General features: G+C 37.3%; 1 protein-coding gene across 5 annotated transcripts in view; it reads left to right on the top strand.

Annotated features, from left to right (window-relative positions):
• GREB1L (GREB1 like retinoic acid receptor coactivator) overlaps positions 1-24,520 on the top strand; it is a 262,317-nt gene that overhangs the window by 156,099 nt on the left and 81,698 nt on the right. For all 5 annotated transcript variants that reach the window (XM_030842585.2, XM_030842584.2, XM_060310347.1 and 2 more), the window contains exons 6-7: positions 5,124-5,300; positions 7,504-7,626. In XM_030842585.2, the coding sequence (XP_030698445.1) occupies positions 5,124-5,300; positions 7,504-7,626 (300 nt within the window). The remainder of the gene's footprint in view (positions 1-5,123; positions 5,301-7,503; positions 7,627-24,520) is intronic.

Raw genomic sequence — 24,520 nt, 5'->3', positions numbered from 1 at the left:
TCTGCTTGGTGGCCATCACCACTGTATCGGGGGCAGAGTCTGACCCCAAGTTGCTGGAGCAGAAGCCCTGAGGGTCGGGCTCATGCTGGCTCTTTTCCCTGTAAGTATGTGTTTTTTCCTCTCCCTGTGTGGGGACCCTTGCCCCAGAGGGGTGGAGGGCTGAAGCAAGTGGAGCCTGTGCAGCCTCTTGGCTCATGTCGGCCACAGACAGAGGTCTGATGCACTGCCTGTGTAGTTACCTGCAGCTCCACTCAAATGCAGCCTCTGGGGCAAGTCCCCTTTGTCCCTCACAGCCGATCACTGCCCCCAGGTTCTGCAGTGCAAGTGGGACCCACATGGAGTCTCAGTGTGTATCAGGGGATGGGCTATGGTGGAACAGCTGCGTCAGAGATCTGGAACGCTTCTGACGTGCTGCTTGAGTAAGTGATGGCTGCTACCCACCCACTCAGACGCCACTGTGGCACCAGGTCACCTCTATATCCCACACTGTGGCATGGAGTGAGCAGCACCAGAGCTTTCGCTCAGCTTGGACTGGGGTGCCTGGCAAGGAGGTTGTGAGAAACCCGGCAGCTGCTAGAGCAGACCTCTCTCCACCTTGCTTGGGGGCAAGCCAGCGTGCACACTCCTCATGAGCGTAGTCTAGGCTTCCCTCGGCCCTCCTGTTTGTCTCAGTGGCCCTCCAACCAGCCAAGTGGGATTGTCTCCTCCATGTAAAACCCCAGGACTGGGGCACTCAGTCTGTGGCTCAGACCACTCACTCCACAGGGTGGGTGTCCACCCACATAATCTCTATTTTTCTCTGAGTCTTCTTCTAGGGGCACAGGTCTCGACCTGATCACTACAGCCTTGGTTGTACAGGAGTCCTGCCAGTTTCCAGTTCGTTTTCAGTGATAATTGTTCCACATGTAGATGTATTTTTGATGTGTTCATGGGGGAGGTGAGCTCCACATCCTCTTACTCTGCTATCTTGATTCAAACCCCTTAAATTAACTTTTAATAATTAAAAAGGCAAATAAGAGGGCATGTAAGGACTTCCCTGGCAGCCCAGTGGTTAAGATTCTTCACTTCCACTGCAGGGGGCACAGGTTCGATCCCTGGTTGGGGAACTAAAATCCCGCATGCCTGCCATGTGGCGTGGCCTAAAGAAAAAGAAAGAAAGGAAGGGAGGGAGGGAGGGAGGGAGGGAGGAAAGAAAGAAAGAAGGAAAGAAAGAAAAAGAAAGAAAGAAGAGGGCATGTGAGGTTTGTTACTTTTTTTTGCTGCTGTGTTTCTCTGGAGTTGCTTTTGTTTCTCAGAATTTGTTCCTGTAGATAGAATCAGGTACATGTCCTCAGCAAGAATATCAGTAAAAACGAAGAAGAAAGGAGAGGGCAAAGAATTCAAGAATTGTATTTACAGTGAGCTGTGTGTTTGTTTAGCCTGACACATTCTTCCAAGTTATAAAGCATCATCAGAAAGTCTAGAAATACATAGATCAATATCTTGAGTCAGAAAGTGATCCTGCACATGGTTAATAAACGTTCCTTAAACTACAGTTCAAAGCCTTCTCTTGGTTCATAGGAAAAGAAGTGGTAATTTTCATTTTCATAGGCTCTCATTTGTTAAAATATCCATTTTTTTTCTTTCAGTGAAATTGAGCAGATGGTTTAATATAGACACCTGACGGTAAAGTTTATACATTGGACTAAATTAGCAAAGAAGATACAAGGATTCGTTTGTTCATTCATTCATTCAACAGTATTTGTTCCCAAAATCACGTTAGGTTATGATATGTGGGCACACTAATGATAAGACATAGTCTTTTGCATCACAGAGCTAAGAACCTAGTTGGCTCTGGTAGAACAACTTTGGGAAACTTCTTTTAAGCCCTCTAAAAGCATCAAAGTTTTATCGAATGGAACAGTTCATATGTGGCTCTGACTGAAGACATAGAAAAATCTCTTATAATGTCTTTTTGCTCAATGATTCTTCATGACTAGAGGAATCCTCTTAGAATACATCATGGGACTCACACAGAAAACACCATCAGAATAATAGATTTTATAATCCTTTGTAATTGGGAATATGAAACCAAAGAGCATGGGCTTTGGAATTGGAACTGGGTTTAAATCCCAGATTTTCTAGTTAGCACTTTAAGAACTTGGGCAAGCTACTTATCTTCTTGAAGTCTCAGATTCCTCATCTATATAAAGGAGGCAATAATGCCCACCTGGCAGGATTATAAAGATCAAACAGATGATGTTTATAAGGTACCCAATAGCACAGTGCCTGGCATATAGTACTTGCTCTTTAAATGGTAATTATTCTGCCATTCTGTCATATTTATTAAATACCCTTATAGACAAGGAACTTTGTTCATAATTTTTTATTAACCACTTCTCCAAGTGAAAGTGTAGTACAGTAAAATGGTAAAAGTTTTCTCTTGAACAAGCACAATGAGATTTTTATATGTTCATTACTCTATTGTCAAAAAGTTAATATTCATCTAACAGTTCTTACTTATGATGTTGATTTTAGTACGCATTAAGATATAGTGGAGGGAATTCCCTGGTGGTCCAGTGGTTAGGACTCCGTGCTTTCACTGAAGAGGGGCTGGGTTCGATCCCTGGTTGGGGAACTAAGATCTGACAAGCTGCACGGTGTGGACAAAAAAAAAAAAAACAAATAAAAACAAATAAAATTTTAAAAAGATATAGGGGGAAAATTTTTTAAGCTTAAAATATTCTAGAATCCCTGTGGACTCCAATATCAATTTGTCTAAATTTTTATATAAATTACGCAGATTCCAAAGACTGTGGGGGAATTGATTTTAAAATAAATTGATCACTTGGCCACACATATGCCCCAAATCTGCCTTGCGATTCGAAGACCTGATTGCTAGAAAAACTAGAAAGGTAATTTGGCTGTAAGAGATATTATTTATTGTGATAGTGACAGCAAGAACTTTGAGCAGATAAAGTCTCTCTTGAACCAAAGTTAATACAGAAACTATACAGAGTTTTAAAAATGGACTCTAAAGTTCTTACTCTTTTATATTGCTAATTCTCATCATTACTGTGAAGTTTCTCTTCTTTGAAGATTATCCAGATCCATTGCTTTTCTCCCTCTTCATACTCAAGTCTTGCTTTTCACCTCAGAAAACAGGTAGAGGAAAAGATAAAAGATAAAATCTAACCCCAGTAATTTGTTAATTCTAATTCTCACATTAATCTTTGATGAACTACTTGGACCTATCAGATAAGCCTCATTTTTTGGCACTGTCTCTATTTCAGATGAAGGTTCTTAGTTTTATTGTGTTTTGGGTATGTTGCATCTGCCTCATAGGTCAGCCAGTTTTCTATCAAGGCATAATGATCACATCAGAAAGTAAGTTCTGTGGAGGCAGTGGTTTTGTCTTCCTTGTTCAGTGCTAAAAACCTGGTACCTGAAATAGTGCCTAGCACATAGTAGAGTACAGATATTTGTTGGGTGGATGGATGGACAGGTGGATAGATGCATGCATTAGTGGATGGATGCATGCATTCATGGATGCGTGGACGGGTGGACGGGTGGATGAATGGTTAGATGGATGGTTGGCTTTAGAAATTTGGTAAACTAGGCAGTTATTGACATCTTCCTTTTTTTGGCTTACAGCTCCAAGGTATTAGACAAATAGCCAAATGCTCTCAAATGCAATCCATCTCTGAATATGTTTTAAATAATTTATGAAATTATATTGATGTTTATAGTTCTATAAAATGATGGTAATAAGCTAATTATATAGAATTACTAATTTTATGTAACTGACCAGAAGTTGGGACTATCTCTTGTTCACCACTGTTTTTCCAATGTTTAGCAAAATGCTTGGCATGTAGGTAGGTGCTCAATAAAAAATTATTGAATAAATAATAATAAATTGGAATGCCCATTTCTAAATGTACTGAATTGATTGTCAGCATCCTGAGATTGGGACATTGTGAGATATTTTGTCTTTAATCCTCATGGTCTTTCTCTATTCTCCTTATGTATCTTTGTTAATTATGAAACAGGTTGGTTTGGTGGTTTTAAAAGAGTGTATTATTCCATAAGTGAATTTATTTTCATTTAGTTATTTGTATATAGAGATATTGTGTTTATGAAATTTGGAATGCCCTTATTTGCCAATATGGCCATACATATGTTATGTCCTCATAACTCACAACCAGAAGAACTCACTCTCTTACTATCCACTTTTCTTCTGTGTAATAAGGGAGATTGAAAATTTGATTTCCAATCAAGCAAAGCATGACCTCTCATCCTCCCATCCTTCTCCATTTCTTCTTCTTGCCATGTCCTCTGTTCCAAGAAGATCACTGAAAGTCTTATTTTGTTTGATTAATCTGAGTGAGAATTGTTTGATGTTAAGTCTAAGGAATAATGAGCTAGTTTGAATAAAGAGGGGTTGAACAGAGAGGAAATGGGACCCTTAGGGAACTTGTGTTCCCTAGATCTCATAGAAACTAGGAAGCTAACAATGCCCTGAGTTTATACGTCTCTGTTCGTGCTCTCCTATCTGGAGACCAGCTTCCTCTTCACAATTCTCAGTATGCTCTCTCCCATACCCTAGATGGCATAGCCCTGACTTGGGTTCCAGTTTTACAAAACCTTACATATCCAGGGTCCAGTACCATATGACTGATTCTTTTTGTATTTATTTCAGCATTCCAGGAGAGAGACTCTGACTATCCTAGATTGGGTCAAATATTGATCCACAGTCTAATCAATTGTGCCTATGGAGTTAAGTCCACATGGTGGGTCGGGTGGAGAACCAGAGCCAGTAGGTTAAGAAGGGAATATGTAAGGAAGAAATAATAGATATCTCTAGGACCAGAATTTTTTATGTTAACTATATAAATTCTATCATATGATACTATCTATTCTATTTCCTTAACCATTATCCTTTTAGAGCATTTAAAAATTATTTTCAGTCTTTCACTGTTATAAAATAACTGCTAAATTGTTGTACATGTTTTTTTTCCTTTGAATTATTTCCTCAAAATTAGGAAGTTGTCAAGCCAAAGAGTGAATATTTCTGTGTTTTTTATATGTGAAAGTATTGTAACAACAAACAAGGCCACCAGTAACTTTGTTTTTCTTCCTTTTAGGGTTTTCTGGAAACTGTATCGGCTGTGGAGAAAGAGGATTTCGGTATTTCACGGAATTTTCCAACCACATAAACTTGAAGCTCACCACCCAGCCAAAGAAGCAGAAGCACTTAAAGTACTACCTAGTCAGAAGCTCCCAGGGTGTACTGTCGAAGGGACCTCTTATCTGCTGGAAAGGTAGCGTCAGCTTCTGGGAGGGAACGGGAAGGGAATGTGGATGTTACGATAGTATTGACAAGTGACCCATACGGGGTTCAGAATCCAGGTGTGGAATAGATAAATATCCCAAGTTCAGAAGACAATCCAAAAATGTAAAGCCCTCTGGCAGGTTATTTGACTTGCTCCTTTTTGTTTTTAACAGAAACTATTGAAATTTGGGAAAGGGTATTTCTCCTTGTATTTGTCACTTAGGGGTGTGGAATACAGCTCTTGGGGAAAAATGGGCTCTTTCTAGCTCTTCTGTCATTTAGAGAGGACTTCAAAGTGTCAGTTTCCTGGTCAGATGCTCTTTCTACTTTTTTTAGGGTCTTTGGTAATTCTTGAGTCTTCATTTTTCTATTAGAACTAAGCAAACTTTGGAATAAATAATGCTCTCTTCATCATACCTGGGAAAAGGCAGTATTAAGTTGACAAAGTTTTGTTTCTCTTCAGTTAGGAAGAACTTAAACTTATTTTTGAAAATGAATCCAGTTGAAATGTCACATCATCTTGTGGTTGATAGGAGTTGCCACAAGTTCTGTACATTGTTTAATGCAGTGGGACATCTAATTCTTATGAGCAGTTTCTTAGATGCTGAGATTTCCCCTCCATTATTAATATTATTATATTGTTAAAGACAATAGAATAATTGTCTTTAATATTTCTGTTTGTGAAAGATTTTGGCCTGACCATGAAAAATAGCATAGTAAATCCAAATTACAACTGAAGATTTGTTTCCGAATCCTTCACCATAATGACTCCTGGTTGCATTTGAGGAGAGATTATATAACTCCTTAGGAAATGGCTACATGTTCTGAGGCAGGGATCATCAGGACTGTGATCAGTGCTGTGACCACTAAATTGTAAGCGTGGTAAATTATAGATAACTCTTTATCCTGATAAAGTCTAAAGACTTTTCCTCTAGAAAAATCATTTTAAATGTCATGAACCCTAATAAAAGAGTAAAAATAGGATAGGTATCACCTCCCTGCCTTTTAACTGCCTTTTTTTAGCTTTTGTTTTGGTTGCATAAAATATTTTTAAGTTCTTATTTAGTGCTCAGTGACAATTCACCTTTCTGGTAAATAATAACATTTGTGAAATAGTTTGTGACACAATGATCCTGGGTGGCTTCTGGAGCCTCACATTTATAGTCATTCTGTTTTGGAATTGGAATTGTATATATGTACATACCTATCAAACTACATATTTGTATATAATATACATAACGTGGAGATATCCTTTTCAGTCAAAATACAGTAGCTCTTCAAGGAACGTCATAGATAGAAGATTATAGAAAACTGCCTCTAACTTTTGCATGTATCCAATAAACTTGGAAATTCTCTAAAGGACCCACTATAATTAACTTTGTCATTTACAACCATTTATGTTTCTTTTTCACATGCTACCTTTAAAGACTATTATAGTACAACATACAGTATAATTTGGTTGGAAGTTAGAGCCCCGAAAACCTGTGACACAGGTTGTCACAGTATTTGCTATCTACCTGAATCAGTACAAAGTATTATTAAAATATTACACCAAAGCCTCAAGTAATATTGGCTCATTTAAAATGAAGCTTAGTTTTGTATGATCAGTAAGTACCTTGAATATTGTCTACCTATTTCCTCTAATAAGAACTGAGAATAATAAGAATTTCTAATTTTTCTCCTCTGTGTATAATATTTTCTTTGCTTCTGTTTCTGGACGTAAATTAAGGTTGAGTAGAGAGGGTTGAAGGCAGCCTAGAAGGACTCTAGATTACTATTCTACACGTAAATCAATCCTGGACAGAAGGTTAACTGGTGCTTGAAAGCTTATTTGGTTTTTATAAATTATTGATATTTTAACCTCAGTATTACCCATGAAACTAACATGACTATATAGGTTATGAGTAATTTTTCTCCTGGGAACTAGTCTGTGAGGAACAAATGTCTAATTGTTCTTTGTAACTATTTCTTTGCCTTCCAAACATGACATTTGGCTCTAGGAAGACGAATTGTGTTCACCAGCTTGAACATTCTATTGGAGTCAAGGTTGGGGAAGGGGGATCTCTGTTGAAGAACGTGCTGCCACTTGAGGAACAGCAGTTTATTTTAGAGATTTTATGGATTGTGTCTCCCTCACCTGTTTTAACAGAATATTGTTTTCCTTACATAATGTGATTCTTACTCCTTTCTAGAATGTAGAAGCCGACAATCCTCTACCATTTGCCACTCTATTAAACCAAACTCTTCAGTGTCATCAACCGTGGCCCCAGAAAATGGCACAACTAATGGATACAAATCAGGATTCATTCAGACAGGTATTGGGTATTTTCTTTTGGACTTTCAAGTGGCAGATGTATATTTAATGAGGCATTTTAAACTTACTGTTGGATGGTTTGAACAGACCTATTTTTCAATAGCGGTATTGAGTTACTATTAGAATTAGAACTCAGCATTGAGATGGATCAGTCTGTGGAGGAGCAGGACCCAAAATCCCGACAGCCCTGCCAATGCTAGGCAAGGCATGGAAAAAGGAACTGACAGTTGGTAGGGAATTTAGTTCAAGCATAGGGCCTGTTTCTAGAGGAGTCTGACAGGAGGCAATAAGTAGAAACACAGATGTGAGAGAAGTCTGCATCATAGCCATCAGGTGGCATGTATTGGGGACATATTCATGAAGACTGGAATTCTACAGTAGGGCTCTAACTAGGCTTGCTCGACAGTATAGGGAGTATTACACCAACTTGGATACAAAGTAAAGTCCCAAAGTAGGACGAAGGATCACAGCGGAAGAATCTAGGACCTAGTTTCAGGTGGTACAAGATAGGAGCTTGGTTACAAATAACCAGATAAAATTTTAGTGCCTGAAACTAGGTTACAGTATCGGAGCTGGATCAGCAGAGTGGCTGACCTGATACTGAGCAGATAAGTTACTAGTCTAAAGCTTCTGAAAATTCCTCCAGTATAGAGGCCTGAACTCAGGTCAGGATAAGACTCCAGGGGGACTTAATGTTTCCAGGTGGCTGAAAGCCTGGAGGGCTGTAACTGAAAAGATCACTGCAGATAGTATTTGAGAAAATTACTCAGAACCAGTCTAGGTTATATCTTAGGCAAGAAGAAAAGTATTTTAAAAGAATTTGTGAATTTTTTTTTCAGTTCACTTGTTTTTTGAGAAGTGCTACTTTACCCACAAACTTCATAGCATATGTGCTTTGCCAGTATCCACTCAAACACAACAAGTTGGAAAAAAAGGTGTCTTTATTCATTTCACTACTTAGCATCCTCTTCCAAATTTATGTCAAATTTTAATGAGCTGGTAAATCGTTTGCACTTATTTTCAAGATGGAAGTGATTATTAGACTATGTGAACAACTGTAGTGATAATAAAGCTAACTTTATCTGGGGCACTTCTTGCTATGTGTCTGTACTCAGCTAAATCCACTTCATCCTGGATTTTAGAAATCTAACTTTTAAACTGCTCAAGAGATTTACATAGAGGCTGTAATTTAAGAGGAAAGAGAATATTCTAAATTCTCGTTTAGAATAAATGAGAGAACATCATGTCACTAGGTATTGAAGAAAGAAAAAATTGGTATTGGGCTCTTGGCATTGAAAGATTAGTTTTCATTACAGTGATGTCTCTCCTAGAATTTGATTGATTCTGTAGTATATTTTCTGCCATTAGAACTTGGGGCTAATGAAATGCAATTTAAAAATTACAGTATTCGTGATGAATATTTACTTCATTCCAACAAAAACTTACCAAGTGTTTATTATGTTCTCAGACCCTTGTCAGAGGCTGTAAGGCAGGGTTCCAGTACTTGACTACTGGCTCCAATGACTTAAAAACCACTCATATAAGGGATAAAAGAATGATAAAACATGTTACCTTTTCTAAGAGGGACAGGTGAATATATATAAATAACCAGTTGTACCTGAAAAAAATGAAAAGATACTGAAATGTTAGTAAGAAGTAATGAAATGTTAATAAGCACTTTTGATTATGCAGAAATATATTTGGAAAATGAATATTGCTCTGAATAGAGGAATTCAAGATTCAGGCTTAGCAAAGCCTCCTTTAGTTGCCACGAAGGGACACAGGCAAGACACTGACTGACTCACAGTGGACACAAGTGGCCAAGTGCTATGCCAGTATTCTTGTGTATCCCTTGTTGGGGTGAGAATGGTAATTTGACCATGAAATTACCTATTAATTTTAGGTGCAATCCAGAGAATTTAACAGAATATAGTGCCTTTAGAAGTAAAGCTTTGTGTCTAAAACTTTCTTCTTGACAAATTATGGAATCTTCAGTAATAATTTTCCTATGTATTTTGAAAGTAATAGACTGTAAGAATTTTACCTTAGCCTATTATATCATTTCAAACATTAGCGTATGCAGCATCTTAGCAGATAGATTCACCCTCCTGTAGGAGATTGTACCCTTCTTAATCTACAATCAGTGACTGCCTGTAATCAACATTTCTTAGCCTGAAATGTAGGTACACATGTTGCCAAGTATTTGAAGAGGGGATTAATTTACTATTTGCACAGCTTTGTCTCACATTCCAACTGCCAAGCTCTGGATGTTCTGTTCTAGCTGGCTTGCCACTTATATTTTGCATATTTTCCTTCAACATATTTGTGTGATTGATCATTCAAATTTTAGCCAACAATCCTGGTAAAATATTTTATGATTTTGACCGAAGGTGGCTACATAGTTATCTACCTACATTACACAGACATACCACATACAGACATATACACGTACATGTATTGTGTTTAATAAGGACAAGAATTCAAGAACAGGTGAAAAAATGGGAATTCCTTGGTGGTCCAGTGGTTGGGACTCTGCACTTTCACTGCCGAGGGCCCAGGTTCAATCCCTGGTCGGGGAACTAAGATCCCAGAAGCTGCGTGGCATGGACAAAAAAAAAAGGGGGAAAAAGAAAAAAGGAATAGATGAAAAAAACCTTTGCCTAACCCAAGATCTTGAAAGTTTCTCTTCCACGTTTTTTTGTCTAAAAGTTTTATTGTTTTATCTCTTTCATTAAAGTCTGTGAGTCATGTTGAGTTAATTTTTGTGTGTGGTGTGAGGTGAGCATCTAAATTCATCTTTTTGCATGTGGATATCCAATTGTCCCAGCACCATCTATTGAACAGACTGTCTTTTTGTCAGTGAATTTCATTGACCTCATCAAAATTCAAAACTTTTACACTTCAAAAAGCAACATTAAGAAAATGAAAAGACAATGATGGACTAGAAAAATACTTGCAAAACACATATTTAATAAAGGATTTGTATCCAGAATTTACAAAGAACTCTTACAACTCAGTCATAAGATGACCATCCAATCAAAACATGGGCAAAAGATTTGGAATAGAGATTTCTTCAGAGAACATACACAAATGGCCAATAATCACATGAAAAGATGCTCAACATCATTAGCTGTTAGGGAAATACAAATCAAAACCATAATAAGATATTAATTCTATCTCCCCAGGAGAAATAAAGGCACGTGTCCTCACAAAAACTTATATACAAATGTTCATATAGCAGCATTATTCATTACAGTCGAAAACTGGAAACAACCTAAATGTCAATCTACTCGTGAATGGATAGACAAAATTGTGTATCCATACAATGGAATACCATGCAGCAATAATAAGGAACAAACTATTGACACATGCTACACCATGAATGAACTTCAAAAACTTTATGCTGAGAATTCCCTGGCAGCCCAGTGGTTGAAACTCCGAGATTCCACCGCAGGGGGCTTGAGTTCGATCCCTGATCGGGGAACTAAGATCCCACATGCCTCAAGCTATGGCCAAAAAACAGAACAAAACAAAAACATTATGCTAAGTGAAAGAAACTAGACAGAAGAGACCACATATTATATGATTTCATTTAATGAAATGTCCAGAAAAAGCAAATTTATAGAGACAGGAAATAGAATAGTGGTTGCCTGGGGCAAGGGGTGGGAATGAAAATTAACTGAAAGTGGGCATGAGGTTTCTTGCTGGGGGACAAAAATGTTCTAAAACTGATTCATGGTGATGGTTGCACCACTTGGTCAAGTTACTAGAAATCATTGAACTGTGCACTTGAATTGGGTATATTCTATGATAAGTAAAATATACCTTAATAAAGCTGGGGGTTGGGGAGGAAAGATTAAAAAGCTGCTCTAAGAGAAAGGTAAAATCCTCTGGAGTGGCAACCTTTCTCCCTCATTTGAATCCAGTCTAATTTATTGAGTGTCTACTACAGAATGAGCACTGTTTCAGACCAGATGGTAAACTGCACAGGACTTGGAGTCAGAGTCTTGGTATTCAAATACTGCCCCTGATGTATATTGGCTGAGGCTTGGGATGAGCCACTCAATTGTTCTATGTCTTGGTTTTCTCATTTGTACAACTAAAAATAACAATACCTATTTTACAACTAAGAATTAGCTCAGCCTTGCTACTATACTTCTATTTGTGTGCCATTCTCCCAATTATAATAATTTGTTAACCATCTGTATTCTCTTATATGCTAGAAACTGTAAGTTCATTTTGTTTATCCCTATACCCCCTAGTACCTGGCAAATGCCTGGAAATAAATGGTGTTTTTTTGTTGTTGTTGATGTTTTTTCTTTTTTGGCTGCACCTCGCGGCATGTGGGATCTTAGTTCCCCAACCAGGATTGAACCTGTGGCCCCCTGCAGTGGAAGCATGGAGTTCTAACCACTGGATTGCCAGGGAATTCCCAATAAACATCATTTGAATTCCATTTTTATTTACATTTTAAATTAGCATTTGGGGGATTGTTAACTTACTGGTGTGTACTCTTTTTCCAAATGAAGATGGTATGCTCATCTACCATTAGGAGGAAAAATTAGCCCGTAGGGCAGGACAGGGATGAGCCACCTAAACTCTGCCCGTGTGACTAATTTTTAAGAAGATGCTATCAGGCAGGACCTGATATGACTTTATGACTTTCTTAGGCCCTGGGCACATTTGCCTAAAGTATTTAAAATTGTATTTTATGACTGTGTTGGTATAAAGATGAATATATTAATACTATATGCTACAATACTTTGTTCAACAAAAAGAAATTAAAACATTTCTTATGATTTTAAAAGAAATTAAAACGTTTTCATGAACCCCTAGGAGTACTGTGGACCCAAGGCACTGACTTCTATGCCTAATGGAGAAGTTGGCCCTGTTATTGGAGCCATGTATTGTCCATGAAATGGGATTTTCCTCTGGATGAACCACTGTAGGCTTAAAATAATGTAAGCCCCTTACCATCTAATGCTTGTGTATTAAAGAAGGAAGAACAATAGCAATGAAAGGACTTGCCCTATCATATATCAAGCTCATGAGGCTTTACTAATAAAGACAGAGTGGAGTTGGCACAGGGATAGACACAGAGCAGCAGAACAGAATAGAAAGTCCCCAGACAGATTCATGTAACATGTGGGTATAGAGTGACTTGAACATCAGCAGAACCTTTTCTTTCAACAAATGGTCCTTAGAAGTTGGATATACTATGTGGAAGAACAATAAAACTGGACCCCTATTTCACTCTATACACAAAAATCAATTTCAGGTAGCTGGAGGATCCAAATGCAACAGGCAAAACAGTCAAGCTTTAAGAAGATATTGTAGAATATCTTAGATATTGTAGATATCTTAAAAGTAGAGACAAAAGGTGCTGATCACAAAGGAAAAAGCTGACGTTTCACTGTTTTTAGAAGGTACTGTAGAGTTAAAAATCAAGCTATAAATTGAGAGAAGATATGTAATACGTAAAACTAACCAAGGACTAGTACAAAGAACATATAAAGAATGCCTATGAATCAGTAAGGAAAAGACACATCAATAGAAAAATGAGCAAAGACTTCAAGTACCTCACGCAAGAGGAAATCCAAGTGGCCAATAAATACATGAAAAGATGATTAACCACTTTCGTAATTAGGGAAATTACATTAAAAATACAGTGAGATGCCATTATATACATGCCAAACTGGCAATGATTTGAAGTGTGACAGCAGTAGATGTTGGCAAAGATTTCAAGCAACACAAACCATCATATGCTGCCAATAGGAGTGTTAATTGATGGCACCACTTTGCAAGTAATTAGCAATACATAGAAAAGTAGAAAACGTGCATATCCTATGACCTAGCTATTCCACTCCCTAAGGAAACACTTTTGCATCAAGAGATACGTACAAGACTCTTCAGAGTAGTGTTCTTTGCAAATGACAAGCTGAACACAACTCAAATGTTCATCAACAATAGAATAGATAGATAGGTTATGATGTATTTATATAATGAAATACCGTTTGGCAATGAGAATGAACAAATAATACCTACATGCATCCTGATGGAGGAATCTTCCAAAATGTTGAACAAATTCTACTTACAGAAGACTCTATCCAATATGATTATATTTCTGTTATGTTCAAAAATATGCAAAACTAAATTATTTTAAGAATACATACATAGCACAGTGGTTGCCTCTGGGGAGACGGAAGGAGAAGGGATGGGGAAAAACAAAAAGGAGGCTACTGGCTGCTGGCAGTGTTTTGTTTTGTTTTTATCCCTTGACTTGGATAGTGGTTATTTCCATAGGTATTTGCTTTATAATTATTTTTTTAATTAATTAATTTGTTTATTTATTTATTTGGGGCTGTGTTGGGTCTTCACTGCTACGCGTGGGCTTTCTCTAGTTGTGGCGAGTGGGGGCTACTCTTCGTTGTGGTGTGCGGGCTTCTCATTTCTCATTACGGTGGCTTCTCTTGTTGCAGAGCACGGGCTCTAGGTGCAAGAGCTTCAGTAGTTGTGGCACGCAGCCTCAGTAGTTGTGGCTCACAGGCTCTAGAGCACAGGCTTAGTAGTCGTGGTGTGTGGGCTTAGTTGCTCCGCGGCATGTGGGATCTTCCCGGATCAGAGCTCGAACCCATGTCCCCTGCATTGGCAGGTGGATTCCTAACCACTGCACCACCAGGGAAGTCCCTATAATTAATTTTTTAACTATACATAAATATTTTGTGAACTCACCTGTATTTTGATATATCTCATTGGGAAAAAGGGCAAATTTACCCTTTCAAACTACATATGTGTATGGTATGCAGTGTTACACTTTGAGAACAAGTGGTATCATAGGCCAGGGATCCTATGGTGTAATAGTAATGTTTCAGTCCTTTTGAGTTTTTCTATTTCCCACTGCATTGAATCTGCTGTGGGGTTGTTGCTGTGGTGATAGAGCTGCAGCATGCAGCCCCACAGCTGACTTTCGTCTCCAAGAAGGGAAGGGGCAGAGCCAACCCTGATAGAAATCTCTAAGCACTCATATTTTCCCTTCCCTACAATGTCTTGGCCTCCTCTCCTTTGCCTTCCAAGAGTTTAGAGCTCTCATGCTGCCCTCTGTTTGTCCAGAATATTTCATGATGTGCCACATTCAACCCAGGCCTTACTATTTTGTCTCCATTTGCCCCCCAACTACAATTCCTCTGTCCAGGGTGACAGCCATTTAGAAAACAGTTTCCATTAGAATGTATTATTTAACTGTCCCTAAAATGTAACTGTGTTTGTCCCTTTCTGTTTTTGATTTGTCCTTTAGCCACTAAACTTCTGAGGTCAGAATAATCAAAAGTTCCTCTAGCAGGTTTTTCTAAGCTTAGTTCCTCATGAATATTCAAATTATTACTTTACCAAAGCACAGTCTCCTTTTTCCAAATGTGTTGGGAACCCTTTGGCTGGCAGATTTTCCCACTCCCAACCAGATACTGAGAACATTTAAGCTCTTCCTTTACACTGTATATTCCTTGGGTAGGGATTGTATCTTTGCTTTCTTCCCCTATTCTATCCCCAGAGCCTAGCATACTATCTGGCCTGCTGAAGAGGCTCAATAAGCATCTGATGAGTGAATGCATGGGTGGGGGAGAGGGAAGAAAGCCAGTGACCATACTCCTCTGAGGCAGGGCCAGTGAATGAGCTTGTGAGACTCCTGTTGCCCACAAAAGAGAAAATGTAACTCGTTAGCAAGTATAAGGAAGAATGGCCCACTCTGCAGAAATGAAGAAAATGCAAGTAATAACAATGAAAAGTCATTTTCACCAGTTGCATTGGCCACAATACTCTATTTTAAGTGATAATATACAGGGCTGGCAAGGATGTGGTAAGACCAACAATCTCAGACCTCAGGCTGGTGGAGGTAAACAGTGATATGATCTTTTAAGAAAGCAATTTGGCAATATGTAACAAGACCATTAAAATATTTATATCCTCTACTCTAGTAATTTCACTTCAGAGGGCTTAGCCAAGAAAATAACCTAAAAGAAAGTCAAGATATTCACTGCAGTTATTCTTTATATTAGCATAAAAGGAAAAGCAATCTTTTAATATAGAAACAAATAAATCATAGCATACTCACATGACAAAGATGTCAAAAATACTGTGCAACCACATAGTAAATAATCCTGTTAAGTAAAAAAAGTAATATTAAAACTCTATGGGTATTTTTCTTATATCATGTAAAAAATATAACATGGATAAAACATAGAAGGGCATACACTAGAGAATAAACAATGGTTTGTGGGAGAAGTGAGCTTTTAACATGTTTGTTTCTATTTCTGAATTTTCCTTTATGTCATATTTTTCATAGTTAAGCACTAAAAATTCTCAGGATTAAGCCAAATGTATAGGTCAGTAGAAAAGACCTGTTTTTCACAATCTCCAGCATTCTTTATAGGAATGCTGTGTAGGAATAAGGACCAGTACCTAACATAGACACATCCAAACTACAGCTAGAAGGTAACAAAAGCAGAATTTGAACTTTCTCTGCTCACTAGTGGCAATTTTATTAGGCAATTTCTGGGTTAAACATAGGTGATATTGATCTCTACCTAGAATTCTGTAAAATGTTCCTGTGTCTCAAATTTCAAGGCAGGAGGAATGTGAAGAGGAGAGAGGAGCACTAGGGTTGAAAAATCCATAGAGATCAACTCAATATCCACTTTTGGCCAAAATGAATAAAAAGGGACTAATTTACCCTCCCATCTGAAACAACCAGAAAAAAAAAAAAAAAGACAAAACTACATGAAAAACGATATTTTAAGACCCTGTCATCAGGCAACAAATGACATTGATTCCTGATCAACGGGAAACAAGTAAATGTGAGTCTTACCATTTTCCCAGCTTACTGCTTGGAGAGTTTCCAGACCATGATGCTGGGAGGGGGAACTGTGGTGGAGCCCAATAGGTCCCCTAAGTTGAGTAGAAGAAACTGAGAGTGAAGGGAGACCAAAGCAGCTAGAGTTCATTGCACCAAGTGCCAGAAGGGAGAGAGCTGCACAGAGAGAGAGAGCCCGAGCTGTGCAGAAGGTCCCCTGAAATTTTCAGCGTAGTACTGGTTGATGTATGCATGTGAGCAAACTACTCAGGGCTGGTAAAAAGTACCATCCAAAAGGATGAGAGGGAACATTCACACAGGGCCAGGGCCAGGGACTGTTCCCACCAGCTAGACAGGAAAACCTCACAATTTATCAGGCATTGGTTGGAATACTAAGGAGGGTCTTACCTCAGTAATAGAGAATACTTAGCCCTAGACTGAGCACTACCTCAAAACTGCAAAAAAAAGAAAAAAAGGTATCAAATTGTTTCCAAGTAATTTAACTGCATTCCAGAGTAAAGCTCAAGAATATTTATAGGCAAACTTCCAATTATAAGGTAAATAAGTACTAAGGATGTAATGTACAGCACGATAAATATAACTAACACTGCTGTATTATATATATGAAAGTTGTTAAGACAGTAAATCCTAAGAGTTCTCATCACAAGGAAAAAGATTTTTTCTTTTTCTTTTATTTTGTGTGTATATGAGATGATGGAGGTTCACTAAGCTTCTTGTGGTAGTCATTTCATGATGTATGTAAGTCAAATATTATGCTTTACACCTTAAACATATACAATGCTGTATGTCAATTATATCTCCATAAAACTAGAAGAAGAAGAAAAAGTACTTACAGGAATATCCAGCATCCTACAAGATAAAATTAACAATGCCTGACATTCAGTCAAAGATTACTAGGCATGCAGAGACAGGGAAACACAATTAATATTGAGGAGACTCATTAATCAATCAAACTAACCCAGAACTGACACAGATGTCAGAATTAGCAGAAAAGGATGTCAAAACAGTTATAAACATATCTCATATTTTCAAAAAATTAAGTAAACATTGAAAATATTAAAAAGACCCAAAATGAACTTCTCAAGGTGACAACTACGATGCTTGAAATGAAAAATACATTGGATATGATTAACAACAGATTAGTCACTAGGGAAGAAAAGATTAATAATTTGAAGACATAGTAATAGAAACCGTCCCCTGTGAAACACAGAGAGAAAAAATAAACTGAAAAGAGCATTAGTGAGCTATGGAACAACTACAAGCAGCTTTTTCTACTGAAACTGGAGTGCCTGAAGAGTGGGGGTGGGGGAGACAAAAAATATTTGAAGAAATAAAGGACAGAAACTTCCCAAACTTGATGAAACTTATAAACCCACAGATCCAAGGAGTTCAATGAATCCCCAGCACAGAAATATATAGAAAACCACAACAAAGCATGTCATAATAAAATTGCTTAAAGCCAACAATAAAGAGAAAATCTTAAAAACAGCAAGAGAAAAATTCTTCTGTTATGTACAGAGGAACTAAAATAAACATGACATTATATTCTAATGGGAAACAATATAAATAAGACAGAGGAGCAACATCTTTAAAGTACTGAAAGCTAAGAACTGTCAACTTAGAATTCCATACTCAGCAAAAATATCTTTCAAAAATGAAGGTAAAATAAAGATATTTTCAGACATACAAAATATGAAAGAATTCACCACCAGCAGATTCTCACCATAAAAAAATGCTAAAGGAAGTCACTCATATAGATGGGCAATAATACCAGACAGAAGAAAGTCTGAATCTTTACAAAGGATTGAAAACCACTGAGAGAGGTAACTACCTGGGTAAATAAATACATTTTTTTCTTATTATTTAAATCTATTTAAAAGATAATTGACTTATACAAATATAATAATATATTATGAGGTTTATAATGTATGGAAAAGTAAAACGCATGACGATAGCAAAAGGCCAGGAGGGGAGATATGGAATGTATTGTAAAATTCTTGTACTATATATATATGAAATTGTATAATGCCACTTGAGGTTAGACTGTGATAAGTTAAGATATATACTATAAACCCTAAATCAACCACTAAAAAACCCAAGAGTTATAGTTAATGAGCTACAAGGAAGATAAAATGGAATCATAAAAATACTTAATTAACCCAAAAGAAGGCTGAAAAGAGGAAAAGGGAGACAAAAAATAGATGCAACAAGTTAGAAAATGAATAGCAAGATGAAAGAACCACATGAAGAATCACATTAGGGCTTCCCTGGTGGCGCAGTGGTTGAGAGTCCGCCTGCCGATGCAGGGGACACGGGTTCGTGCCCTGGTCTGGGAAGATCCCACATGCCGTGGAGCGGCTGGGCCCGTGAGCCATGACCGCTGAGCCAGCACGTCTGGAGCCTGTGCTCCGCAACAGGAGAGGCCACAGCAGTGAGAGGCCCGCGTACCGCAAAAAAAAAAAAAAAAAAAAAAGAATCACATTAAATGTAAATGATCTAAACACCCCCACTCAGAGAATTCCCCAGCAGTCCAGTGGTTAGGACTCCACACTTTCACTGCTGAGGGCACAGGTTTGATCCCTCGTCAGGGAACTAAGATCCTGCAAGCCGTGTGGTGCAGCCCAATGAAAGTAATAATAATAAATTTTTTAAATAAAAAACACACCCCCACTCAAAGGCAAATATTATCAGATTGGAAAAAAGTAAGACCTGACTCTATGCTGCTTACATGAAATACAATTAAAATAAAAAGACACAAACAGGTAAAATGTAAAAGTATTTTTTAAATCTACCATGCTAACAGTAGTCAAAAGAAACCTTGAGTGGCTATATTAGTATCAGGCAAAATAGATTTGGGGACAAAGAATAATACCAAAGATTAAAGAGGTAACCTCATAATGATAAAGAGGTCAATTAATCAAGAGGCCAGAGCAATCCTAAACATTTATGCACCTAACAACAGAGCTTCAAAATACATGAAGAAAAAACTGATAGAATTATTTTAAGAAATACATAAATCCACAGCTATAGCTAGGTATTTCAGTACTTCTCTCTCAACAATTGATAGAACAGGTAAACAGAAAATCAATAAGGATATAGATTATCTGAACAACAGTATCAACCCACTTGACCCAATTGACATCTATGGAACACTTCACGTATCAACAGCAAGATACACATTCTCCTCAAGTTCACATAGAACATTTACCAAGTCAGAGAAAAAAGACATTTTACATACAGAGGAACAGAAATAATTATGTTATCATGGTTATGGGCCATAAAACAAGTCTTAATACACTTGAAAGTATTCAAATAGTACAAAGAATGTTCTTTGCCCAAAGTGAAATTGCACTAGAAATCAGTAACAGAAAGATTTCTGAAAAATCTCTAAAATTTGAAAACTAAATAACACACTTGTAAATAATCCATCAATCAAAAGGGAAATTAGCAATATTTTGAATGGAATGGAAATGAAAAAAGAACATATCAGAATTTATGGGATGCCACTAAAGCAGTATTTAGAGGGGAATTTATAGCACTAAACTTGTATTAGAGAAGAAGAAATCTCTTGAGTCAATGAACTTAGCTTCCACTTTAAAAAACTAGGAAAAATAAGACAAAATTAAAACCAAAGTAAAGAGAAGAAAGGAAATAATAAAGGTCAAAGTGGCAATCGGTGAAACAGAAAACAGAAAAACAATGGAAAAATTGATAAAACCAGAAACTACTTCTTTGAGAAAATCAGTAAAATTGATAAAGCTCTAACCAGACAGGAAAACGAAAGAGAAGACACAAATTACCTATATTGGGAATGAGAGAGGTGACATCACTGTAGATTTGAAAGATATTAAAAGGATAATAAGGGAATGTTAGGAACAGTTTTATACCAATAAATTTGACAACTTAGATGAGATGAACAATTTCCTTGAAAGACACAAATTATAAAAGCTTACATGAGAATACATGAAGAGCTTACATGAAAATACACATGAATAGCCCAGTATCTATTAAATACATTGAAAATGTGGTTAAAATCTTTCCTAAAAAAACAAAACAAAAAAACCCTCTAAAATGGGCAGAAGACCTAAATAGACATTTCTCCAAAGAAGATATACAGATTGCCAACAAACACATGAAAGGATGCTCAACATCATTAATCATTAGGGAAATGCAAATCAAAAGTACAATGAGGTATCATATCACACCAGTCAGAATGGCCATCATCAAAAAATCTACAAACAATAAATGCTGGAGAGGGTGTGGAGAAAAGGGAACCCTCTTGCACTGTTGGTGGGAATGTAAACTGTTACAGCCACTATGGAGAACAGTATGGAGGTTCCTTAAAATACTAAAAATAGAACTACCATATGACCCAACAATCCCACTACTGGGCATATACCCTGAGAAAACCATAATTCAAAAAGAGTCATGTACCACAATGTTCATTGCAGCTCTATTTACAATAGCCAGGACATGGAAGTAACCTAAGTGTCCATCAACAGATGAATGGATAAAGAAGATGTGGTGCATATATACAATGGAATATTACTCAGCCATAAAAAGAAAGGAAATTGAGTTATTTGTAGTGAGGTGGATGGACCTAGAGTCTGTCAATACAGAGTGAAGTAAGTCAGAAAGAGAAAAACAAATACCATATGCTATCACATATATATGGAATCTAAAAAATAAAAAAATGGTTCTGAAGAACCTAGGGGCAGGACAGGAATAAAGACACAGATGTAGAGAATGGACTTGAGGACACGGGGAGGGGGAAGGGTAAACTGGGACGAAGTGAGAGAGTGGCATGGATTTATATATACTACCAAATATAAAATAGATAGTTGGTGGGAAGCAGCCGCATAGCACAGGGAGATCAGCTCTGTGCTTTGTGCCCACCTAGAGGGGTGGGATCGGGAAGGTGGGAGGGAGATGCAAGAGGGAGGAGATATGGGGATATATGTATATGTATAGCTGATTCACTTTGTTATAAAGCAGAAACTAACACACAATTGTAAAGCAATTACACTCCAATAAAGATGTTAAAAAATAAATAAATAAAATAGCTACAAAAACCTTAAAAAAAAACAACCCTTTAGGCCCAGATGGCTTTACTGATAGATTCCACCTTTAAGGAAGAAATAATACCAGTTCTACACAAACTTCCAAATAATTGAAGAGAATGGACTACTTCCTAACTCATTCTAGACAGCATTACATTGATACCAAATCAAAGACATTATAAGAAAAGTTCAAACCAATATCCTTCATGAAATAAATACAAAATTTAGTAAGCAAATTTTAGCATATTGAACCCAACAATATGTTAAAAGGATAATATATCATGACCAAGTAGAGTTTATCCTAGGAATGCATGATTGGTTTAACATTTGAATACCAATCAATGTAATTTACCATGTTAACAAACTAAACTAAAACCATATTATTATCTCAACAGATGCAGAAAAAAGCTTTGACAAAATTCAATATTTATTCCTGATAAAGACTCTTAACAAACTAGGAAAAGAAGAGAACTCCCTCCACCTGATCATGGTCATCTGCAAAAAACCCCACAGCTAACATACTTAGTGATAAAAGACTAAATCCTCTCTCCCTAAGATCAGAACAAGATAGGCATGTCCGCTCTTACTACTTCTGTTCAATATTGTACTGCAGGTTCTAGCCAGTGCAGTCAGGCAAGGAAAAAAAAAAGACATCCAATTTGGAAATGAAGAAGTAAAACTGTCTTTATTCATAGTAGATTTTCTATGGAGAAAATCCGATGAAATCTACAAAAATGCTAAACTGAGTTTAACAACATTGCAGGATACAAGATCAATATACAAATATCAATTGTACTTCTATATATCAACAATGCATTATCAGAAATTAAGATTTTTAAAATAACTACCATTTATAATAGCATTAAAAACATGAAAAAAAAAGGGTGGGGGGCTTCCCTGGTGGCGCAGTGGTTGAGAGTCCGCCTGCCAATGCAGGGGACGTGGGTTCGTGCCCCGATCTGGGAGGATCCCATGTGCCGCGGAGCGGCTGGGCCCGTGAGCCATGGCCGCTGAGCCTGCGCGTCCGGAGCAAAAAAAAAAAAAAGAAAACTTAATGATAAGAAAATAACCTAATTTTTAAAATGCACAAAAGATATATGATGGTAATTAAGCACATGAAAAGATGCTTAACACCATTAGTCATTGGGAAAATGCAAATTAAAACAACAATGGGATTTTCCACATACTTAGAATGGCTAAAATTAAAAGACTGACTATACCAAATGTTGGTGTGGGTGTGGAGGAATTGGAACTCTTGTACACTGCTGAGAATGTAAAATAGTAAAACCACTTTGGGAAACAGTTTGACAGTTTCTTAAAAAGTTAAACATACACCTACCAGATAGTCTAGCCATTCCATTCCTAGATATTTACCCAAGAGAAAAGGAGTATATGCAACAAACATTTGTGCACAAATGTTCATAGCAGCGTTATTTGTAATAGCCAAAAACTGGAAACAACCCAAATGTCCATCCAGGTGAATGTTTATCCAGGTGAACAGATAAATAAATTGTTATATACAACTCAATAAATAGTAATGAGCTATTGATATTCATAACAATATGGATGGATTTCAAAATGATTAAGGCAATAATTCACTCAAAAGAAGCCAGACAAAAGGAAAAAAATATCATTCTATTTGTATAAAACTCTAGGAAATGCAAGCTAATCTAAAGCAGCTCAGGGAATTCCCTGGCAGTCCAGTGGTTAGGACTCTACGCTTCCACTGCTGGGATCCGGTGTTCAATCCCTGGTTGGGGAACTAAGATCCCACAAGCCGTATGGCCAAATGAATAAATAAAGCAGATCAGTGATTGTTTACAGCAAGGGAAACGCAGGAAAGAGGGATGACAAGGAGATTTAGAGGTGATGAATGTGTTCACTATTTTGACTGTGGTGATGGTTTCACAAGTATATACATATGTCAAAACATCAGATTGCATACCTTAAGTATGTGCAATTTATTGTCAATTATGCCTCAATAAAGCTGTTTAAAAAATGAATAGTGTAAGAACAGGTTAGGAAGATATCTGACTTAACATTAATTATAGGGGTAATTGTGTTTTAATTATCATGTTTTAATTAAATACTACTTTTTGAGTCAAAAGTAAAATATGGCTGGCAAATAAATGATGCAGCCTCAGCATGCATTAATAGAAATATTGTGTCTTATTAGAAGAACATTAATTGCAGTCTGAATGTGAAAATAGGTCTAGAGTACTTTACTCAGGAAAGAAGCAAATTATGTAGGCTAAGTTTAATACAGGTGCCAAGGGCAAAAAGAGAGCTTGTAAAGATTTAAGCTCTCAAGCATCTGGAAAACACTTGAGATTTAGCAAGACAAATATTTATTGAATATCTACTGTGTTCTAGGCACTTGCTAAATATGTTAATCGCTACCGAGAGGTAGGTTTTAGGACCATTTTGCAGATCATGAATCAGAATCTCAGAAAAGGTTAATATTTGGCTTTTTTAAAAAAGAGTTATTAAGTGAAAAAACCAGAATTCAGATTCTTTCAGCTTGCTACTTAAATGGCTGCCTTTTTTAAAAAAATTATTTATTTTGTTTTATTTTTGGCTGTGTTGGGTCTTCGTTGCTGAGAGTGGGCTTTCTCTAGCTGCGGCAAGCGGGGGCTACTCTTCGTTGCGGTGCGTGGGCTTCTCATTTTGGTGGCTTCTCTTTGTTGTGGAGCACAGGCTCTAGGCGCACAGGCTTCAGTAGTTGCAGCACGCGGGCTCAGTAGTTGTGGCTTGTGGGCTCTAGAGCGCAGGCTCAGTAATTGTGGTACACGGGCTTAGTTACTCTGTGGCATGTAGGATCTTCCCGGACCAGGGCTCGAATTCGTGTCCCCTGCATTGGCAGGCGGATTCTTAACCACTGCGACACCAGGGAGGTCCACATTGCTCCCTTTTTTAGAAAGTTTTTGCCCCCCAGTGATTTTGCACTAACAGAGAATTATTGAACTATT

The sequence above is a fragment of the Globicephala melas genome, chromosome 13, assembly GCF_963455315.2.
Source record: "Globicephala melas chromosome 13, mGloMel1.2, whole genome shotgun sequence".
In the NCBI taxonomy this organism is placed as follows: domain Eukaryota; kingdom Metazoa; phylum Chordata; class Mammalia; order Artiodactyla; family Delphinidae; genus Globicephala; species Globicephala melas.
Note: the sequence above shows the minus strand (reverse complement) of the source record. Positions and strands in the feature narration are given on the sequence as shown.